General features: G+C 47.3%; 1 protein-coding gene across 5 annotated transcripts in view; it reads right to left on the reverse strand.

The window, feature by feature from the left end:
* Window positions 1–24,200, reverse strand: part of KDM6A (lysine demethylase 6A) — a 1,954,130-nt gene that overhangs the window by 1,659,954 nt on the left and 269,976 nt on the right. For all 5 annotated transcript variants that reach the window (XM_069636498.1, XM_069636499.1, XM_069636495.1 and 2 more), the window contains exon 5: window positions 20,869–20,927. In XM_069636498.1, coding sequence (XP_069492599.1) covers window positions 20,869–20,927 — 59 coding nt within the window. The remainder of the gene's footprint in view (window positions 1–20,868; window positions 20,928–24,200) is intronic.

The following is a 24,200-nucleotide window of genomic DNA, read 5'->3' on the forward strand; positions in this document are numbered from 1 at the left end:
TAAAGTGTAGTGCACCCTTTCCATTTTTTGTTTTGTTTCCGAAACTTGCCTTGGCGCAAAGGGGCACATTGGTGTGCCAATCTGGCGCCGGGGTGCTCAAACCTTACTGCCCCACCCACTGGGGGGCCTGTCCCACCATTTTTGGGGGCCCCACCCCAATTGGGGGGGGGGGGGGGTGTACCTCAAGCAGCAGTTTGTAGGAGGCCCAGGAAGGCCTGCATGAGGTGCCCAGGCACCCATTTGGGGTGAGGGGGAAGGGCCCCCAAAAATGGTGGGACAGGCCCCCCAGTGGGTGGGGAAGTAAGGTTTGGGCACCCCGGGCCAGATTGGCACACCAATGTGCCCCTCTGCGCCAAGGCAAGTTTCATAAACAGAGAAAAAAATGGAAAATGGTGGAATGCATTTGGGGGGGGGGGGCTGTGCGGCACCCCAAAGGATGGGGAGTTTTCTAATGGGACGAGGTGGTGACCCAGTCTCTCCCAACCGCAATGGAGTGGGTGCCATGTCATGCAGCCCTCCCTGGGACCAGATATCTGCTCCTAGGAAGGGACGCCTGAGCCGGGGAAGGAGTGCAGGACAGCCCCCCCCCCTTATCTGCCCCCGGGGAGGACTACATGAGATGGGCCGCCCCTCCAATTTGGCCATGTGTGGATTCCTACGGGTGTCCTCTTTTGGGAAATGCATGGGATTCCCTGTTTTCCTTGCTGGCTTCGACACCCTAGGCCCAAATCTGTAGGTTGCCCACATGAACAAAATGGTCAGTGGCGAAAGACTTGGTGTTACCAGTGGGTTACACTTTTTCTTTTGTGCCCCCGGTAGGTGCGCCCACACATGTGAGGTACCGTTTTTAATCGGGACACATGTGGGAACGCGGGACGGTAGGCCATGTGTTGTTGGCGGCGTGTTTCGATGGGTGCGCCGAGTGAAATGTGTGGAAAATGCGTTTTTTCCCCCCCCATTTCGGACTTTGCGGGGGTGTCTGGGTAATACAGTCTAGGCCGATTTGCGCAAATCATACCTCTGCGTATTCCCACGGGTGTCCTTTTTTCGGAAATGCATGCGGTTCGCTGTTTTCCTTGGTGGCTTGGACACCCGAGGCCCATATCTGTATGTTGTGCTTGTCTGGAGAAAGTGTCAAATTCAGGTGTCGAAACAGACTTGGGATTACCTGTGTTTTAGGCTTTCCCCTTGGCGCCCAGGTAGGTGCACCCACACATGTGAGGTACCGTTTTCATCAGGACACCTGTGGATACGCATGAAGGTATAACATTTGTTGTGTTTGTGTGGTTTGCATAATGTTTTGACCCATTTGCTGGTGCCCTTTGTCACACAACCCTTTCATTTCCCAAATGTGACCTACATTTAGTCGCTGCTTTAGGCACCATGCACTTTTGTAACCTGCACAAGTCACCTACCCTTGAAAAGGTCTGCCTGTGCTCTTTCAAAAAATGGATGCTTGCCGTTCCTCACCACATTGGTTTTCCCAATTTACACATGCTAAGTGCGTCTGTTCAGGACGTGAGCATAAAACTCCTGTATACCATGGCTCAGTGTTTGGCTTGTGGTATTGCTTGTTTTGTAAAACACTACAAAAAATGTGTGCTTTCCTAACTGCAAGAGTCGGGGGAATGTAGCAGAGCATAGCTTTTCCCAAAATTCATAGAAGCCATTGCCGTACCAAGCCTACCATGTCCACACAACTTTTTTTTCCGGTCATTTTCCCGCTTTTCCCTCAATCTGTGGCATTTCCCCTACCTAGTTGTTGCCTGACCTACGCATATCACCCCTTCCTAAACTTGGAACGTTGTCTACTTTTCAGAAATATATGCCTTTCTGTCCTCCAATTCGTCTTTCCTACCCTTTTCTTCCATTCCGTCCATGCATGTCCAATTGGCAAAAATGGCCAAAATCGCCTAGCTCTCACAAAACAGTTGATAACCACATCAAAATATATTTTTTTCGTTTCCACTCAACCGGTTCTTGAAAGGCAGGAAATTGGGGAATTCAGCACAGCAAACCATTTGTTCCTAGCTCTTACAAGGAAAAAGCCACAGGCTTCTTTGTACATCCTTTTATTCGCATTTTTTGAAAAAAACATTTTCACCCTTTTTGCTTATTTTCTCTCACCCTCCCTACTGCAACCTAGGATTCCTGGGTGGCGTTAAGACCGCCTACATGTGGGAAACAAAGGAGCCAAATTTGGCCAAGATCTCATGTAACAAAAAAGTTACAAGGCATTGAATGGCCACATACCGAAATTACCAAAAAAGGCCCTGGCACTGGGGGGGAAATACCCTTGGCACTAAGGGTTAATGGCCTCCGGGGGACGCCCGCTGCCTCGCTGAATTAAGGCAGCCGTAACCCTACAACAGCTAACCTGAGCATGACCGAGGCTCCATGAAACCCAGGAGCAGAAGTGGCTGCACTTTTGGGGGCCATTGAAACGCGGCCGTAGAGATAGAGGCGATAACTCCCGCCCGCCGCTCAACCCAAGATGGCGGACGGGCGGTCTGGGAGCTGCGACAAGCTGGGGACAGTGTGAGCGGGGGAGGAGCGCCCATCCCCGAGGGACGCCCCAACGCCCCCCTGCCGTTGCGGTCCCCCCCCCTCGCACACAAGACTTGTCACCGGAGGACTCCCCCCCCCACCCCCTTTATTAAACCCTGCAGGAGGCAGCGAACCCGCCAAGTGTGCGGCCCGCGCAGCCCGGCCTGCGCACTCCAGTGTCCCGGACCGGGCTACAGTAAGCCTGCAGCAGATCGGGAGCAGCCGGAAGGAGGGAACCAGGGATCTCCCCTGCGCGACCTTTGCAGCGCTGCCCATAGCCTGGGTTGCGCTCCAGACCAGCGAGGAGGAGCTGGGAGATCCCTTTACGCAGCTCACACAGCCCCACCTGCACTTGATGGACACACCGACCCGGAGAGAAGGTGAGCGGAGGGGAAGGCACCCAACGTATTAAACCCCTCCAGGGCCCTTTCGCCAGCAGCCCTTAATAGACAGCGGCGGATAGCCTACCAAGCCCACCAGGCAGCCCACTCAACCCACACTGCTGGGGGATTTAGGAGGGGGGCCTTGCCCTGCCTCTGCGGCTTTCACCCCGCTCAGAGGCACATCCAGGCACAATACAACTGACGAAACACCCGGATGCCCACCTGCAGCATCATCCAGCTACATAAGGCTGCCTGAGGGCCTCCTGGGAGACATGCACCCACCGAGCCCACTCCCCCTCCTCTGAAAGACTTGCCCAGCGGCAACACTTGATATACGTGACCATCTCCTGGAGCGCCCGGGCCCACCTCCTGCAGACCTCTGGCTCTCGACCTTCTCTTGGGGAGACGGGGAACCCCTCCCCCCCACCTGGATAACCCTGGTCTCAGTGACTGCACCTGGCCCCCACTGAGCTCAAGAACACTAGGCATCACCGAAATTACTCCACCAACCTCCCCGGAACACAGAACCTGCTCTCTATCCAGGGAAACAAGATGACTAAACAATCCAAAGACGGCAAGAATTCGGACATCGCTCTAATGCTGAGGTCAGCTGACAAACCCAAGAAACAAGACCTTCCTAGCCCTAGCCCCCGGATGACCCTGGAGGATAGGGGCTCACTCGCAACTGAAAGTGACATTCTGGCATTCATGGCAGACATCAAGTCCGAATTCAGATCATGTATATCTGAACTGACCACCAAACTGAAAAACACTGATCGGAGGGTGACGGAGGCCCAACAGAGACTGGGGGAGGTCGAAGACCAGACCCAGGACCAAGCATCCACCCTGGCGGAAGTCCAGCGCTAAGACTCCTCCAGGATAAATGCGAAATACTTGAGTTCAAAGAAGAAGACCTGGAAAACCGGGCCCGACGTAACAACCTACACACCCGAGGGGTCCCAACTTCAATCCCAGATAAAAACCTGGCGGAAAATGTGGGGGATCTTTTTCAAACTTCTCCCACACCTAGAAAAGTCTCAGCTCCTCCTAGACCAACACACAGGATGCGCCCTCACCACGGAGTGGAGTGGACTCGGACGCTCCACCAGACGTCATTACCAGAGTTAATTTCTTCACGACAAAATAAGCCATCTCAGCGATCAGTAGCACTCGTGACGAGATAATCTTTCAGGGCGCACCCCTCCAAATCTACTAAGACCTATCCGCGCTTACCCTCCAGAGAAGACGATCTCGCCGACCCCTGGCTGCCTTCCTGCAAGATCAACAAATCCGCTATCAATGGCTCTTCCCCACGGCCTTGCAGTTCTCCTACAAGGGCACCCAGAGAAAGATTAGCCACCTGGAAGACGCAGAGAAAATTATGAACCCGACCTGGAGCTCAGTCGCCTCTGAATCCTGAGAACACTACCGACACAAACCTCCTGACATCTCCCAAGACCCAACCAAATACCTGGTCAAGAGACCCGAGGTTCAGAAGGAAGAAATAGCCTCTCCCGACAGAACCCAGTCGTTCATAGCAAGCAAAAGAATGCCTTGACAATCCAGGCGGCAGGCCCTACCCCACGACCCATGCCCACTTCCGAGGTACAATTCAACTAAGTCCTTGGAAGAATACACATACAATTTTAGCCATGTTGGCTACAAATCGTTACTTGGCCACATTGGCCAGGGGGGATGCCAGACCCATAAATCTGCCCCCCCCCCAGTTAAATCTCTGCCCTCCCGTTGGAGGCCAGAGCAAAAACCTCAATGGCAGGAGGGAACGCGACCACAGAACCCACGGGATGCCGGTGGACGCATCTACATCTCACGCCTCCTCCCCGGACACAGCGATACCTCCGCTTCTTACTCCAGATCACTCTACCCCAAGACTCATCTCGCTGAATGTTAGAGGACTAAATTCCCCAGCCAAATGCAAGTCAATATTGCAAAAACTTCAAGACGAAAATGCAGCGGTGGCCCTGTTACAGGAAACGCATTTATTGCCAGCCGACTTCAGGCGATTACGCTCCAGTCTCTTCCCGAAACGTTTTGGGCATCTGGGAACACCAAGAAAGGGAGAACTGCTATTCTCTTTAGGAAGGGGTTGGATCCCCAGACACTAGACATGAAACTCTGCCCGGATGGCCGATTTGTTGCGGTGAAGTGCCTGCTACTTGTTCAATTATACTCCATTGTGTCTATATATGCTCCGAACACAGCCCAAGCCGCTTTCTATGATGCCCTGTGCTCTACCCTCCTCCTTCCTGGAGGGCCGAATCATCATTGACAGCGACTTTAACGGAGTTCCAGAGCCCACAAAAGACAAATCCCACCCTCCATCAGCCAGAGACTTCACTTAGGCCCTGGCACTTCTACAGCTATTCAGAACATTGGAGGTGGTAGACACATGGAGGGTTCTCCACCCCTCAGAAAAGGACTTTTCTTTCTATTCCTATGTCCATAGAACATTTTGTATAATAGATCTCCTTTTAGTTTCCCTACAAATCCTCTCGTTCGCCAATGATGTTACCATAGGCCTGAGGATTCTGTCTGACCACGGCCCGGTGACCCTAGAAATCCAGATACAGGAACCATCCCGCCCAGCCCAGCGCAGATGGCCACTATGATCCAATCCTCAATGAAATGCCGCTTAGGGACTCGATCCCAACTACGATCAGGAACTTCTTCCAGGAAAACCCTATAGCTGACACCTCACCCGCCAACACCTGGGATGCCATGAAAGCAGTTGTACGCAGGGAACTGATAGCTCGGGGCGTAGCTTTCCACAAGGCTAGGCGTCAGGCCCGCCTGGCCCTTGAAGATGATCTCCGGAAAGCGGAGCAAACCCATAAAGAAAAAGGGTGGCCCCCCCGAGAACTCAACGTGCCATTCGCACGGCACAGAAAAAGATCAAAGCCCACTACGCCGAACATACAGCACACCAGCTGGCAAAGGCCAAGCAATTCTACTATGCTAAAAACAACAAAGCAAACAAATTACTGGTAGCCAAACTGGCCAAGGCGAAACGAAACAATATGATCATCGGTCTCCGAGATGCGCAAGGGAAAACGCAATACGCAGAGCAAGACAAACAGCGCCTGGCAGCGGAGCATCTGGTGCAGGTAATGACCGCCCCGCCAAGAGACATGGGTGAACAAAGAGTACCTACGAAAAGCAGCACTCCCCCAAATCTCAGACTCAACCCGAGACCTCTTAGACACTCCAATCTCTAGTTAGGAGGTAGATGAAGCCATAAAATGTCTAAAGACCTGGGCCCCTGGCCCCGATTGCTACACAACCAGGTTTTACGGGGTCTTCAAGACCCAGCTACTTGCCTCTTTGGTACAGCTATTCAACTCCTTTAGGGACACTGGCGTCATAACCCCCTCCATGCAAGAGTCAATCACAGTCCTTCTACCTAAACCTGGAGGGGATCTGAGAAATCCAGCCTCATACAGACCTATCGCTCTTCTTAACATAGACGCTAATATTTACTCCAAGATTCTAGCAACACGCTTATCTCATATCCTTCCAGACATAATCCAACCCAACCAGAGCTGCTTTCTGAAGAACCGATCTACAGCCGACAACATCCGTAGAGCCCTGAATCTGGTGGATCTGGCTTCCCGAGACTCGCAAGGGATTGTCTTCATGGCACTAGACGCAACCAAGGCGTCCGACACGGTGGATTGGACATTCATGAGGCTTACCCTGGAGATGTTCGGATTTGGGCCAGAATTCTGCACCATGGTCCTGGCCAATTATAAATCCCCCAAAACCCTGTTCAGAATCAATGGCAATCTTTCGGCCCCCATTACGCTGTCCTGTGGAACCAGGCAGGGATGCCCGTTGTCCCCACTTCTATTTGCTATGATCATGGAGCCTTTCGCCCAACGGATTAGGCTAAATCACCTGATCAAAGGTCTCCAAGTGGGCCCCTCGCAACATAAGCTGGCCCTGTACGCGTACGACATCCTGCTGACCATCGCAAACCCCCGCGTCTCTTTGGCACACGCCTTAGCGGAACTAAGCGGCTATGGAAGGGTCACAGGATTTACCATTAACTTCAACAAGTCGGTAGCGCTGGGGATAGGGATATCATCAAGAGAGCTAGAGAATCTAATCCGATGTGCCCGATAACATGGGAGACGAAGGCTATCAGCTACCTGGGGGTACAGATCCCAGCCAGCCCAACAGACATTTACCGCGTGAACTTCCCCCCCCTGCTCTTCAAAGAATTGGAAACCGACCTGAAACGCTGGACGACCCAAGAGATCTCCCCGATGGGCCAGATCACAGCGTGTAAGATGTTTACTTCCGAGATTCTTGTACGCGTGTTCCACCCTCCCTGTGATGATCCCGGCTCCAGCACTCCAGAATCTACAGAGGAAAATGCTGCAATTCATCTGGATAGGGAAGAAGGCCAGAATCCCTAGAGACATGATGCTGGGGAATGCAAAACTTGGTGGCCTGGGGGTGCCAGACCTACAGAAATACCAGATGGCAGCCCAACTAGCTTGCATCCAAGCATGGCAAACAATCACTAATCACCCCAGATGGGTGGACATGGAAGAAGCACGGTTGGCTCTCCCGCTACGTTTTCTCCCCCATATCACACCAGCGATGAGGCAGCAATGGCAGGGATTATTATTAGCCACCAAATACACCACTGCCATCATTTGGGACAAAACTCTGAAGCAAAAGAAGATCCCAAGGGGACTCAGCCCCTCATCCCCGATTTTTCTGAACCCAGCCTTCTCACCCGGAGCAGCGCCCCAAAACTTCAAAAACTGGATTAAGGGGGGACTGGAGACGGTGGGGCATCTTTTCGAAGGAGGACAACCACTTTCTTATAAACAATGCAAGGAAACCTTCCACCTCCAAGAAAAGGACAGGTTTACATACCTCCAACTGCGCCACTGGTGCACCCACCCACCCACAGACCCGCTCACCCACCCCTATAGAACTAACTCTCAACGACCTACCAACCCGAGGCAAGATCTCTGTGCTATACAAGCTCCTCCAGAAAGACTTACCTCCAAGTGCCGGTCCATGGCACAATGGGAAGCAGACTTCGGCCACCCCATAGAGGACCAGTCCTGGGTTGACAACTGGACCCGCGCCCAATAAGCATCTGCCTGTGTCACGAATTGGGAATGCGCCTATAAGATCTTATTATGGTGGTACTATCCCCCTCTAAGACTCCACCACATGAACCATACTTTGGACCCAGCCTGCTGGAGACAATATGGCCAAACAGGATCCTTTTTCCACATTTGGTGGACTTGTCCAAAAGCCCAAAGCTTCCGGAGAGAGTGTTTGGCGGCCATCGCAGAAATCGCACAAATAAAACTCCCTCTAGAGCCCGAACCTATCCTCCTGGGCACCCCGGTTCCCGGGGTTTACACATGCACTGGTCCTAAAGCCAAACTGTTGTCCCAATGCTTGTTGGCGGGCAGAGTAGTGGTGGCCCGCACATGGAAATCTGTAGAGGGCCCACTCCTGCCCCTCTGGTGGATGAAGCTATGGAATGTACTAATTGCGGAAAAGGTGACAGCAGCTAGAGCGGATCTCATTGACCGCTTCCGGAACATTTGGGACCCTGTTCCCGAGTTTCATCGTGACTTCCCTGCTTTGACCTACAAACCCCAGCTGGCTAGGAGGGTCGTAGAGAATGGGGTTGCCCACAGGAGCAAGAGGGAGGAATGGGAACTTGAAAAATAACAAGCATGCGCAGGGCGGAGGGAGGGAAGAAACATTCATAGATCAATGTATATTGTATACTAAATGTTGACAACAGGTGGATTATTTTTCCTGCCTTGTTCAAAAATAAACATTTAAAAAAATAAATTAAAAAAAACAGAAGACCCATCCACCCCCACTGATTACACACCTATCACAACTGTCCCCTTTCTCGTCAAAATTATTGAGAGTAGCCTACCTCCAAATCCAAACTTATTTGGAAGCCAACCACCTTTTAGGATCACACCAATCTGGTTTCAAACCACAACTTGGGACTGAAACCGTTTAGTTCCGCTAATTGATTTAAAGACACAAATCGACAAGTTGAAAGATGAAGGTAAAACAGCTATGCTACTCCTCCTCAACCTTTCAGCAGCCTTTGACCTGGTGGATCACGCAGTGTTATGCGAACATCTAGCGTCCGCTGCACACTTCGAGTGATGCTATAGCCTGGGTTCAATCCTTCCTAGCTAACCGTACAATGAGAGTCTTCTCCCAGTCAGCCTCAGCAAACCCAATCTTAATTACCTGTGGTGTTCCACAAGGTTCATGCGTCTCACTGACAATGTATAACATCTTTACCAAGCCACTCTTCGACAAACTTGACCGACTGGGTGTCACATACACTAATTATGCTGACAATACTCCGATCCTCATTGCCCTCTCGAGCAACTTTGTCAAACACACGGCTCTGTTAAACAGGTTATATACCTCCTCATTCAGGCATGGATGACCTCACATGGACTCTGCCTGAATGATGACAAGACTGAGATCCTGATCTTGGGCTCTGACTCATCTAAAAAAACGAAGCCCCAATTACGATGCATTTATCATTGATGGCAACATAATTAAAGTAGTTACTCAGGTAAAAACCCTAGGTTTTTACTTGGACTCTACACTATCACTAAGTTAGCTCCATGGCCTCATCTACAGCTTACACCTGTAAATTAATTAGGGCCAGCAGACCCTTTTTATCCAAACCCAGCTGCATCACACTCGCCAATGCATTAACAATGTCTAAGTTAGACTATTGCAATGTTGTATATTCTTGCGCAAACAAAAGTACTATCAACAAAATTGAAATACTACAAAATAATGCTCTGAGAGTAGCCCTGAATATACCACGCAGAGAGCATATTTACAATTTCAGAAGAGACCAGCATTGGTTAAAAATGAGCGACAGGATACTACTCAAAATGGCATCCCTCACCTTCAAATGCCTCAACGCCGCTCCCCCCCCCCCATCTCTCTGCCAGACTAACTAGAAAAAACCTAACGCACCGCACTAGAGCCTCCAACCACCTTTGCCTAGAAATTCCCAGATTTAGACTCTCCAAAGCTGGTGGAACCAGCTTCCCTGTCAAAGGTGTTCTCTCCTGGAACGCCCTGCCCGCTTCCATCAGAGTGGAACAACCATGCTTTAGACAGAACTTGCTGACTGGCTGCGAACTAATGACTTTTAGAAATTGCTTACCACCTGGACCTGTGACCTTTTGTATAAAACTGCGAGATTATATGTGTCTACTGCCATATTTCCACATTAAAGTAACCCCCTGATTTTGTATATACCCTACTAAAAGTGTATGTAATACAAATGTTTATGATTCATGTACTATCTCCATTCTGTAACTAAGCTTCAAGTATCCTTGTAACTGATGCGCCCAGCTACCTAGGGGTTTGGTGCGCATTACCAAATAAACTTGTTGTAGCGGGACCATTTTGAAGCGCTCCTTTTTAATGACTTGGTTTAGTTTGCGCAGATCTAGTATCTGGAGCCACTTCTTGTCCGGTTTCTGCACCATGAAGTATCGAGCGGAAACGCCCCTTCCTGTTTGATTTTTTGGTACTTTTCCTATGGTGTTTTTTCTGAACATGTTTTATTTCTTGTTTGAGCACCTTTAGATGTGCAGTGGAGGTTTTTAACAACGGGATGTTTGGTGGTGGCTTGGTGAATACCCACTGGTCTTATCTGTCGCCACCGATGTAAATGGTGCGTCACTTTCTTCCCCCCCTCCCCCCCACAGGTGCTGTTTGGGCTGCACAGTCAGGCCTGAGGTTTAGCTCTACCCCTCTATGAGCCTTTAGATCCTCGCCACTGCTGCTGTTGCCTGTATTCTCTTGTTCTCTGGTAGTCTTGGGATAGTTTTTTTGTATCCATGTGAATGAGAGGCTTTCCAGTACTGTCTGGCGCCTCCGACGTTTGATGAGGTTGATCTTCCCACTGCTCCACGAAACATACAAGAAGTACATTTTGTTTGTAGCGTAGTGAAAGAGCGGACCATGTCAATTTTAATTGTTTTCAGTGCCTCATCAATTTTGGGCCTGAACAGGCTATCACCTTATAAAGGCATGTCCAGCACCTTCTGCTGTACATCAGGTCTAAAATCTGTACAGTGGAGCCGTTCTTTCCTCCTGAGAACTACCCAGTTATTAATTTGTTTAAAACCAGTCTCGGCGAGGTTAACTGCAATGTTGATACTATGGTTCACAGCCTCCACTCCTTCCTTCAAGATGGCTTTTGCTTCGGTGTGCTTCTGTTCTGGCAAGTGTTCCAGAATGAGCGCCGATCTATGCCACATTTTGGGTAATACCTGGACATGATAGCCAGCGCGTTGGCCGCTTATACTGTGGTGGCGCCCACCGCAATTATCTTGTTTCCCCAGTGTGTCCATTTTCCAGCATTCTGCTTCTGGTGACAGTACATTTACGTGACCGAGTGTGCAACTTTCTGCTGGCTGCTGCTGAGACAACTCCTGCAGGGACAGCTGCGATTTGAGACACTTGGGAGTGCTGTTTGGTGCCTTGAACATTTTCTCTAGCCTGCCTTTAAAAGCTAGTTCTGTAAAAGGGTGTCTCATGGTACAGAGCCCCTCTTGCCACACCTGGTCAAGGATTGGAATTGCCATCACTGATTTTCTTTCATTCATGTTATCAAAACAAAAACAAGAATGTCTCCTCTGAGGGGATGAGGCCAAACTACTGGCAAGCCTTCGTAATGAGTGAGTGGAAGGAACAAGTTACTTACCTTTAACTATTGTTCTCCAGCACGGGCCTGGAATGGATCCGTCATCATGCTGGGAATCCTTGGTAAAAAGAAAAAACTTTCACTTTCAGTTACAAACTGTATTTCTCCTTTAAAACAATCACTGTCCTCTGGGTCATACTGCCCCCAGCCAATGACAGCCTTCTCCCTAAGCACCTCCTCTGGCATCCATCTTCAGATTTGGTAAGCACATAAAGAGGCAGAATGGCCAAGAAGAGCCACAGAGGGGTCGAAAGGAGGGTTCACATGTGAATCCAGGCCAATGCTAGAGAACAATAGTTACAGGTAACTTGTTTCTTCTCCAGCGTGGGGTCTGGAATACATGCTCATGAATACATAGCAGTACAACATTACACAACCATGGGAGGTGGCAAGGCTGAAAAGAAGCAGTTACACTTACACCTGGAACAGACTCGCCTCAAGCAAACAGGTTGGGTTACACTGCTTGGCCAACTCTGGACTCCTCCCTGGAATCCCCGTCGACGCAGTAGAATTTCATGAAGGTGTGAGTGGACCTCCACGTAGCAGCTCTGCAGATGTAGAGCAGGGGCATACCATACAGGAACGCTGCAGTCGCAGCGATCGCTCTGGTGGAGTGGGCTCTCAGACGGCCAGGTAGCAGTCAGTTAGCCAACCGATGACAGTGCATGATGCAGCTGGTGAGCCATCTTGAAATGGAAGTTTTGGACAAGGCCTTCCCATGGTTCACAGGACCAAACTTTACAAACAGCTGTAAAGTCTTCGGACAACTCTTCATGGGTGGGACTTATAACTTCAGGGCACAAGTAACGTCCAGCGAATGCAAGGCCCTTTCTTCCGGCGACAAAGGTTTCAGGAAAAAAAAACAGATAACACCAAAGGCTCACTTGGGCACTTACTTCGGCCTTCACCTCCGTTCGCAGCTTCTCAGATTTCTCCTGCAATTTACCAGGGTAAATTTCCTTTTTGAGGAGCCCGATTGTGGCTGGCAATGGAGGGTGAGGTCAATCGCGCTCTATCCACCTTGGTAACCGCTTCCGCATCGACCCTGGTAGACTCGGACTTTAGGTTATTGGCCTCGTCTTGGGCCCCCACGGATGAGGTTCCCTCAAAGGCCTTCGCGTTAAGCCACGCAGTCTACTGTGCCTGTCCCTCATCGTCTTCTTGGAGAAACCGAGGCATATCTCGCACTCCACCTCCTTATGCTCCGGATGTAGGCAGTAGAGGCATTGTAGATGCTCGTCTTCCACAAACACATTCCGTAGCCCCCCCCCCCCTCCTCCATCATGGTCGAAGGGCGCAAAGTAGGCTGATGGCCTTCTGGAAACTTCGCCGATCTTCATCCTTGAGGGGTGCTGAAATTTACTGACAACGGGTCCCCGCAGTCGGCAGATGAAGAAAAATAGCACACTGGCTCTTTTGGAACAAACCTAGAACGTTTTTCCAGAGCAGACTCGAGGACTCACAACACTGAAGTGTGCGTTAAAAATCTGAAGAGGACTGCCAGTGGAGGGGCTTAGTGAGAGGACTGTTTTGGATGGGGGCAGTATAACGCAGGGAGAGTGTTTGGTTTAAAGGAGAAATACAGTTTGCAAGTGAAAGTGAAACTGTTTCTTTTACCGAGAATTCCCAGCCTGATGGGGAATATTCATTATCATGAGAGTCCATGTCAGACCCCATGCTGTCGAATGCCCAAATCTCATCTGGCGGTGATGGTTTTGGGGCTTCCTCCAGCTGGTCATCCAACTGATCGTCTCTGTCCCACTGGTCATCATCCTCTGGTGACGATGTAGTGGTGGATATGTCTTGCGGGCCTTGATCTGTGCCCTTATCCGTAAACTTGCCTTCCTCCTACTCAGTGCAGCAGATTTCTGCTGTATTAGAGCCTGAACCCCTGGATGTCACCTGCCTTTTAGAGTTGCGACATTATGGGGAGAGCAATCTCTCTTTACGTTTCCGTTCCTGGTCTGATTTTTGCGGAGGAGAGATGGTTATTTGTGGCTGGTGCCTTAGTGGTGCTAAAGGTGGTTTGTAGCCACTGGGGCCTGCAGTCCAGCTGGAAGTCTAGTGAGTGAATACATTCTGGAGTGTAGAGCAGAGATTGCGGATTTAGCAGGGGTTCTTGTGGTTGTGCCACAGGAATATCCATTGGTTCTCTGGGGCTAGATTGTGGATGTTGCGGGAGATGCAGCGATCTTAATGGCAGAGACGGTTGCAAGAGCTTTCCCATGGTTGTGGACTCTGAGAACACGGGCGATGATGGGTGCTGAGCTTCAACTCGGAATACACTTCATATAAGATGTCTTCAGGCATGACTTATGGGTACATGATTGGAGAAACTGGAGCCATGATAGGATGGTGCTGGATTGCTTCTTGCACCCCTGATTGGTCCAATTCTGCCTGTGGAACCTGTGTGGGCTATGCATTAGTCGGCTCCTGCCTGCGCTTTTCTTTTCCCCCGGTCGACCTGTCTGTTGCCGTTTTGGTTATTTTCCCCTTAGACAGCCAGCTCTGGTCCGCCGACGAGTGTTTTTCTCCTTGACAAGCGCCCTTTTTTGCCCCCTCGACAAGCGTTGGCCACGAAAAAGCCATCTGGACCCAGATCCTTGTCTTGTAGAGGGTCTTTGTGTAATTTGGTCTAGTGTTTTCAGGGTGTCATGCTCCTTTTTTGCAGTCTCGAGGGCCTCGTCGACCGCTTTCCCGAACAGGTTGGATTCCTCCAAGGGTTTATTTATAAGTGACGCTTGCTAGTATTGACCTTTCCCAGTGCATTTGACAGTCTAAAGGGAAAGCTTGTGGCACGAACCAAAAGACTGCTGGATACCCAAATGTCTATTAAAACTTGTTATTCTGCACCATTGTTATTCTAAAATACTAACTACAGTGAACACGGATGGCGACCTGGCAGGGTTGTATTTTAGCCCCAATGCACTTCCATTTATATTTCTCAGACATCAACTTGTGGGACAGTATTATTTCCCTGTGAAATTTGGACACCCAGCCTTGCATTGGCTCACATTTGCCTTTTTTTTTACTTGAGGAGCTTCAAAGGAAATTATGGTCATTTTCCTCATAAGCAAGGAATAACAATCTGATGGTTAATTCACAAAAGTACAAAATAGTAATCAAACAAATCAGGGTCACCTAAGATTATGAATTGGTCTGTGGACGGGTTCAAGCCTGAGAGCGAACAGACATCTCTATTTAGGGTTCCATATCTAAAACTACCTGCAGGCCGGGTCCCAGCGCAGCGTTGGCACCACTGATCAAGTCATGAGGCTTTATTTGATCCTGGAGAAATTTGTCACATTGAGGAACATGAATATTTATCCAATATTCATCAAACTCAAAACTGCCTTTGACAGTGTCCCTAGGGCAAGAATGTGGCAAGTATTGAAGAATATGGGTATTCCACCTGGTATCCTGAAAGCGATTCAATCCGTGTAAAGTAATAACGAGGCCGTCATCGGGTATGCACTGGAAGGCCATACAACGGGCAAAGTTAAAATTGATTTGGCAGTCGGGCAAGGCTATGTCCATGCCCCCAGTTTGTTTTGATTGTTCATCAATGGGGTTATCGATTCCCTTTTGGCAAAGTTCACTGATGCACCGTCAATTGCAAATGAGAAAATCCAGATTTTCTTATTTGCAGACAATGCTGTCGTGCTCGCTTTTACACCCTGAGGTCTCCGTAAGCAACTGGTCATCTTTGAAAATGTCGGTAAGGACAATGGTTTGACCATCAATGTTCAGAAAACGCAATCATTGGTGTTTACAAAAAACATGGCCAAGAGCAAACCTTGTCTTGTAGTGTGACTCAGATGGTCCAGTTGAACAGGTTACACAGTATGATTATCTAGGGGTGAGAATGACGGCTAACTGTTTGTGGAACAATTAGGTAAACAGGAACGCCCTTAAGCTAATAAGGCACTGTGGGGCCCTGTCAAGGTTTGTCCAGGACCATGGGGCAGGACCGGTGAGGGCAACCTTCCATATTTATAAGAGCCGAGCCAGACAGACGGCCCATTATGGGGTATGTGCAATACCAACTCGCTGCAGGTGGCGAAACGCAAATTCTTGAAAGGTATGCTGGGCCCACCTACAAATGCCCCCAATGACCTGGTTTTCTGGGACATGGATTTGCAGATTATTGGTTTTATCTGTTGTGCGCGGCCTGCGTTCCTATGGATCCGCCTATGGACAGATTGTAATTTGGGTAATTATAGAAAAGCAGTATCATATGTTTTACCCCAACCAGGAAGTTCAAAATGATTGTGGCTGATGGCTATAAAAAAGGAAATGATTGTTATGTAGTGGGGAATTTATTGGTACCATCCCGAACTCATACCAAATAACTTTGCAGCTAAATAAGGGGTACGCAATAATATGGGAGAGTGAAATTTGTGTGATTTTCGGAAATTCACCCTGCTTAGCCTCATATGTACTGTGGAAAACAAATCCGGGTTTTGAATGTTAGACAGTATGTGGCCGAAATCGATGAACACTTTTTGAAACTGGGTATTGGTATTCTGTCTCTATCCAGTCTGAAGTGCAAGTAATTCAGCAGTTTGTCCTTTTTGCCCAAATGTTGCCATGCCAAGAGCAGATTACATTTCATCTTTTTTTAGTCCAGAATATTCTTTTATCAGAAAGAAATATATGATACCTCTTTTTAAACAATTTCGCACAAGGGGATTGAGCGAGGCCCTTTTTTTACCTATGCTTTGCCGAGGGGGGCAGGAGGAGGAGAAGGGGTGAATTGGCGACTCATGAGGAATTTTGTTCAACAGACCTGGAGGAAGAGGGTAAAGTACATCAACCGTCAGCAGAATTGTGTTACTGGTCTTTTTAACACCTTCTGGGATTCTTAATCTGCTGATCGTGTATGAGATGAATTCTGTATCCAACTTTTATGATCTATTCTATCGAAATAAAGTTATATGAAAAATAGCAAATTTCAACTAAAAATTGGGAAAAAAATGCTTAGAAATAAGGTAAAATCTCTTATTGCTGTAGCGCTCACCTGGTATCCACGGGGACGTCACTCAGCCTGTTCTGACCGCTTACGACCTCGAACCCTTCCCTGGAGGCTATTCGACTGGAGACTGGGCCTGAAACACAGGATTGGTAGAGTTTAACTCCCTATTGTCTCTGTGTGCTTGAACCCCTTCTCCCCCGAGGTCTAACTGTTCCCTTTGATCTACAGCTCACCTTGTTTTCTTGGATAGTGCGCTCTCCGTCCTGCTTACAGCGCAGTGGCGCGTCGATTGATGCGGGCTCGTTGATGCCTAGTTACTTCACTGGCAAGAGTCCGACAGGTAAGTATAGGTCTTTTGAACAGTTCTCCAACTTCGTTCCTTTCCTTCCTTAGATGATGGCCGGCGCCCGGGGATGGCGGCGTGCTGCTGAGATGAGTAGCGCTGAAGGCGAGAGCACGAAATGCGCGATGCACCCCTTATGTATTTGTATTGAACAGTTCTTTTACTGTGTCTTTTAGGTGCCGCAACATTTTCACCGTGGATCCCGGTTATGAACAAATGCAGTGAGTAAGCACAGTATGCGGCGCCTCTAGATGTTTCCACGCTAACCTGGAGTGTCTTTTCCCTCTTGCAGATGGACGAGAAGTTCCGGAGACCGAGTTCCCCCCAGAGCGGCTGGGATTCAGGTAAGCGTTTGGAGCTCGTACAGTATTTAAAAATAATCGAAGATTTGCAGAATGCTTACTAATGCCTTTTTTCTGTTCTTTTCCCCTTTTCCTTAGGAAGCGGCGTGCCGGGATGGGAATGACACCGCCGAAGATGCCCGCAGAACAGAAGGAGCGTTGAATGATGGGCAGAAGCGCTGCAAGGTAAGGCTGTTCCTAACTGTGTTCTTGTCCTTGCAGGAGCTGAGCACAGAAGAAAGATGCAGGCCCTACTGGAGACCGATCCGAACACGGTGAGTGTCACGCTGCAGGTGCAGAAAACGCAAAGCATGTTTCTCAGCCTGGGTGTGGCTTAAATAGTCTCTGGGTATCCCAGGTGTCTCTGGGCTGAACCACACCCAAAAGACTAGACTGCACATGCAGTTCTGGGAACCGAAAATGTGGGGGAATCCATCTTGTCCCCATCAATGCACTACAATGTTATCCTATGGGAGTGAGTGAGTCTGGTGCCACAAGCGCCAAGTCTGACTCCAAGTGGGTCTTTGGAGGGATGGAGAGGCCCTTGAGGGCCATGTAGGTGATCGTGGCCTGGCTCCAGCCTGACATCTTGGAGGGCTGGGGACATGAGGGGCAGGAATCATGACAATTGCCTAGCTTACAAATGTATTTTAGGCTGTCCAAATTCTCTTTCATTCCAGTCATGGAGTACTATTCGATGAAAATAGTCCACATTTAAGCAATATGCCCCGAGTCGCGGGGGCATTACCGAGTCAGGTAATGCCCCGGGGCCCAGAGTTATAGACCCGAGCGAAGCGAAGTCCTTAACGAAGGCCCCGGGGCATTACCTGCCTCGGTAATGCCCCCGCGTCTCGGGGCATATTGCTATTAGTACCTCGGCCCGCAAGACCGGGGTACTAATAGCCTTCTTTTCTGTTCCGAAAACACTGCAGCGTTTCGGGACAGAAAAGAAAAATGTCAAAGGAAATGGCCGCCGGGAAAGGGAAAACTGAGTCCATGGCGGCCACTGAGTGCGGACGCGCTGGGAACAGAACGCGCTGGGAAGTGTTCTCAGCACATTCACTCCCAAAAAGGCAGAAATCGGAAGGTAAGTGGGGTTGGGAGGGCGGGGAGAGGATTGTGTGCAGGGCAGAGGGGGTGGGGGAATAAATCAAATAACTTACCTGAATCCCAGGCAAGGGACAAAGGCAGCCTCCAGCCGTGTGGAGGCTCGGAGCTGGTATGGCCCTGCTTCAAGCCTCCTCATTGGAGGAGGGGCTGCCATGTTTCTTACATTCTGGTTGACTCTCGCCGGGTACTAATATTATATGGACTGGAAATTGGTTTGGACAATACAGGAGGTGTCCTTAACACCTTGGAGGGTTTGATATGGAAGAAAGTGCGTTCACTGCCAAATAGTTTACCAAACTGCTTCATATGATTTAATTTGGGCTTTATCTCAAAACACTTGGCTTTTCTGGGAAGAAATTATGCCCATAGAAAAAGATGTTGAATCCGCCTCAAGAGTCATTATTTAAAGTTCTAAATAGAATCTTACTAGCCAAGTCCCCACAAATGATGGGTCGGTCGTTTGGCCTCTTCCAATGAAAACCTCCTCCAGTGTCTAGGATTAGTCTTCCAATCTCATAACTAATCCTACTTGGGTTAAAAAAAAACTATATGGATTGGATTAATACTCTGGACAGAATAAAAACCTACTCCTTACGTAAAGAGTATGCACATTATTTTAGGGTTAGATGCCATTTACTTAGTTACATCATTTCATATTGCTTCTGTCAGATTAAGAACGCTTTCTCCCATCTTTCAGATAAAAATGCTTTTCATGAGATTTGGATTTCATCTATTGCCCAAGTTAAGAGGTATCTGGACCTAGGCTGGGGATTAAGCATAAAGATGGAACATGTAGGCTCTGTAAATCTAATTTTGAAATGGAAACATTAAGACATCGGCTTATAACATGGCCATCTTCTAGAGGTAATAGGATCAACTATTTCTCCAAATTCTTAGACAGTGTTGTAGATACAAGTGATTATTTGGGTTAGAAAGATGAATGCAGATCAAGTATCTTTGATGTTAAATTTGACACTTTAAGCCAATTGTGTGACATGTTTTAATCCTCAAATCAAGTTTTAAGGTTTTTGAAAAGGTTTCAAATTCGGATTGTTGTTTATATGTTTTTCTCTGTTTAGTTTTTTTGCTAGTTCTTTTATGTGCAATTATAATTTTGTGAAAGGTTTATTTTGCATTCTAAACCAAACAGCAATTACAAAATAGATAGGAATTTGAGAAAATATCAAGTGTACAGACCAAAATGTTAGAAAGGTGCAGGTATCATCTATAAACTAAGTTCAAACTTCAATAACATCAGATCTAACGTGAAATTCTTTGAAGTAATGATTAAGTGGTAGGGCATACAGGATCCAGATAAAGAAATTTACATTCTGCATTTTAAATCATCTAGCTTCTACTCTGTGTTACAAGTAGTCAGCCACCAAGTGTTTTGGTAGATCTGCAACAGGGTAGACACGCACAATCCTGTAATATATGATAACTAGAGAAGATAATCGTATGGAAACCAGATAGGTCAGCTTCTGCAAATCTTACTAAGTATGTAAAAAGGTCCCAACTAGAGACTTTCCTCAGTTGTGTATTTCTTTAAATGAAATGCAGAGAGATTCAAAGGTGATTCTTCCACCAACCAAGAGCCAAAGTAGAGACAAAGGCAGGCACGACTTGTATACTATGCAAAGAGGCATATAGACAGGCAGGCTTTGAACTCTCGGGACATAAAGTACACTGGATACATTAGACAGTACTTTAAAAAACATGAAACTGCTGATACTAAGAAAATCAAAAATCAGTATGCAACTAAGTAAAAAACACCAACAGCTACCCACTGGAGGCCAATTAAATGTCCCTTATGTGAAAACCTTGCCATGTTTTTTACTTTAATGACATGTATTTGGGAGACCTGCCTTTAGTTTTGGCAGATGGGTGCAATATGAATAATACAAGTATCTGCCTAGAGAGATCATTTAAGCAAGGGTCTGCAATCTTACCTATACATTGAGATCAGATCAGCTGTATTCTTGGAGGGAACTCCATTGCAATAAAAGCTCCAAGAAAACTTACTTTTGATCCAATTTAGCATCTTTGTAAACCAATAAAAATGAGTACATTGCTTACCTGTAACTCCAGTTAAATAGCATTGTCCTCTTTCATAGATGAACATGCTTTGAATATTCACTGCGGTCAGACTAAGAATCCTAGAATTCCCGGCCTAATGACTGGGAATATTCAAGCTATGTGAATCTATGAAAGATCCAATGCTGGAGAACATTTCACATCTGTAATCATTTTCGAAAAATCCCCGAATGGCAGCATGCTCTTTGCAAGATGCAACATGACAAGTATTAAAATTAACTGACTCCACATTTATAGATTAATATATAAACACACCAGAATGCACACCTGCAAAAATAAAAAATGTATGTGTTGCTCAAACTTACCACTGAAATGCATTGTAATGGAAGTAGACCAAGCCAAGGCCATATAGAAAGGCAGTATTCTGTGAAGACAAACAAGGTTATGGTAATATGTTAAAAATGCAAATGTTTTACTACTCGCACTCAAAGATATGGTTGCAATGATTTCACATAAAAGGCCAGAAGCAACTTGCAGCAATTATGATTAAATGAATTACTTCTACAAGCACCTCGATCTGGTGTCCACATTGCAGAAAACTGATCAGTAATTAGTTTTTCGCTCCAAGAAGCTTATCTATGCGTTAGGATGGCACTGAGGCCCTAGTCCCATCAACAAAAGAAATGGTTGACTCGTCTTTCACTATTACTTAAAATAAGGACACCATTTTAAAATTAGATTTTACTACCTTTTTAGTAGCTTTTCTGGGACAACCAAAGTGATGCTGGGTAAGAAAATCCCTTTTTCTAAGCGAGTTTGCTAACATTTCTGTTGTCTTCTTTGTCTTGACCTCTTTCTCCCCCAGTAAGGAAAGCCTTAATGGGGACTGCAACTTTATTTCTGTGCTGCCTCGGGAGCCCTTATGAATACGAGAGCTGGGGTACTCCAAAAATGCCCCATCGTGTCCTTGGTTGAGTTTTCACATCCAGACAGTGTCTTGAAAGGCTAGCATCAGATTGCAACTAAGGGGCTGCACCGTAGTGTAGCCAGTTGCCCTCATTTTTAGCATTTCCTCTCCAAGCAAGAAAAAAATTGCACTCTTGTTTTTTTAAGGGCCTGTAACTAGGCAACTAGCTTTACTCCACTTCTGTCCTCTGTATGCCTGTGAAAGCTGGAGTGAGGCTGGCCTCCACTGATTGGAGGACTTTAAGATGTTGAAATGGTGCATAGATTAGGGTTCACAGGCTGGGCTAAACCCAAGCCCTATGCATGTATATGGAGTCCTACTGCCATTACCTAGTCGAAAGCCACAACCAGAGGGAATCTGAAGTACATTTCTCCCCTTGAACAGCTAACGACAGTTCGAACATCCATCTCTACAGCGGATTTGTGCTGCCTAAAGCACACGGCCTTGTCCCACACAATCCAAAAAGCAGAACTATTTTGTTGGAAACCCAATGGCATTGATATTACTGTCAAAGTGCATAACAGGACTCTTCTGGCTAGGTTCCGGCTGATGTCCTTCCTTCAAGAGAACCTCCACATCTGTAACACTGGATCCAGACAAAAGCATTTGCTGACCCGAACAAGGGTCATTCTGAATTCTCATCGCTGCTGCTGCTGTGTCCAACTTGAAGCTCATCTCTTGAAATGTGAGACTACCAACCTCATTTGCACCATTGGTCCCTTTTCTCAAATAGTGAAGGCTCTGGGTGCAGACCCGGCAGCGTTAAACAGCTACTTTAAAAGTGTAAACTGCAAACAATCCCTTCTTAGGGATTTCTATGATGCATTTTAGCAACCTTTTAGCAACATTCACATCTTGGTGGTCCTCGAAATCATGACTCCCAGGTCTTCTGTGTCTGTATTGCGCCTGGACACCTGTTTCCTGGGCTCCAGACTGAAACTTGGTATTCCTCAATACCTCTGATCTTCCCCCCCCCTCTCAGCCCCCCACTGGGACTTCATCGGAAATGAATCGGAGTCTAGATTCAAATTATGGTCCCTCATCCACTCCAGACAGAAGACAGCCTTCTCTGCAATAACCCTACAAAGTTGATAACTGTTGACAATTCTTGCGTTGACTTTAACCAGGAGCTGCCCATCATCTCCTATGTACATTTTAATTTCCAATTTTAAGAATATATGAAGTAGTACAAAAACTGACATCAGTCGTGGTGAGCATCAGAAACTCCTGTTTAACTGGTCTCTAAAATCAAAACAATTCTACAAGCCAGTTTAAAGTGTACATTCCAATTTGTATCCATCTAAGCTCACGAGACAGTGGGTGAAGTAGCAGTGGGAAGGGGGAACAGAGAGGGACTTGTAGGAGAAAGTGAAGGGGTAGGCAAGCTGCTTTTGAGTTCCTCCAATTTTCATAAACCCACCATCAAAAACTTCTCTGAGAACTCCTAGGCAGTAAAGTCCCACAGTATTAAAGTAGATTCCCCATATAGTGTCAAACATGTATTCCTTGCCATTCAGCTCGTGGGACATGCTCTTATGGCTGTCATTTTGGTCACTCATGATGTGGGGGTGATGTGATTACAGGTTTTTCCAATATCACAGTAAACCTTTCCCTGCCTTTAAGCTTATAATTACCCAACCATTTTAGATTGAAGGTATGATCTAACAGATCTCATAGTTATACAGCAACATGGATTTTGTCAGGCTCAAATTCAAATTTTGGGTTTTAGAAATGTACTGGCTAAGGGTTTTGAACTGATCTATTTCCTTGCAGTTCGAGCATATGGCAAAGTGTATTGTTGGGTTTGTTGCAACTCCAACAATTGTCAGGTGCAATATTAAGCGTATGAACTACGTCCAATAGAATCTCATGGCAATGCGTTGCTGAATGTATATGGCATCCATACAAAATCCTGCCTCGTTACGATTGATCAGCAACGCCAGCAATTCATCCTCAGAAATTGAGGTAGCCAACTTAGCTTTCCAGTCTACTATAACCTTGCCTGTCATGAAGGGAAATAAGTCTGCGGGGACATCGACTTGAATGAGCATAGTGAGTAGTGGGTATATGGACTATCAGGATAGGATTACAATAACACCCCTTGCTGACATAACTTTCAGTAAACATACACTCTTCAAGATCAAATACATATATATTTAGTGAAAAAACTTGAGTTAAGGTGATCAGATTTAACGCAACAAAACCCTTGAAATTCAGCAGATGTGGGAAGTGATAACCATAACCCTGAGGGCCCCCTTGGATGTCCCCCGTGATGTCATTTTGTATGTTATTGCATTTCCCTTCTGTTAGAATAGGTATGTGCACATGGGATTTGCAAAGGACGGCATGTTAAGGTGGTCATTTCCCACATCCGCTTATTTTAAGAGTTTTGTAGTGTTAAACCTCATCAGATTGACTCTCTTAACTAAAGTTGTGTTATAATACAATTTGATCAAAGCCCACACTAGTCATGGCCTTTGGCCGTGGCCCTGTACATGTTACAAAAAATACCCCCCCACCTCCCCCAAAAGACCCATTGCACCATGCCTACTAGACGTGATTTCTGCAGGTGTAAAATATTTTTTTCAACTCCCTTTTCCCATGAGAATTTACCAGAATCATCCCGTTTCCCACGGTAGCAGGGCAATGAGCAGATTCCCGCGAGGAGACAAAAGCGCTTGAAAAATAAATCTTCCCATCCTCACAGGCACTCACCATGTGTCGTCCCCA

Source organism: Ambystoma mexicanum, chromosome 7p (assembly GCF_040938575.1).
Source record: "Ambystoma mexicanum isolate Mex_15411 chromosome 7p, UKY_AmexF1_1, whole genome shotgun sequence".
Lineage (NCBI taxonomy): Eukaryota > Metazoa > Chordata > Amphibia > Caudata > Ambystomatidae > Ambystoma > Ambystoma mexicanum.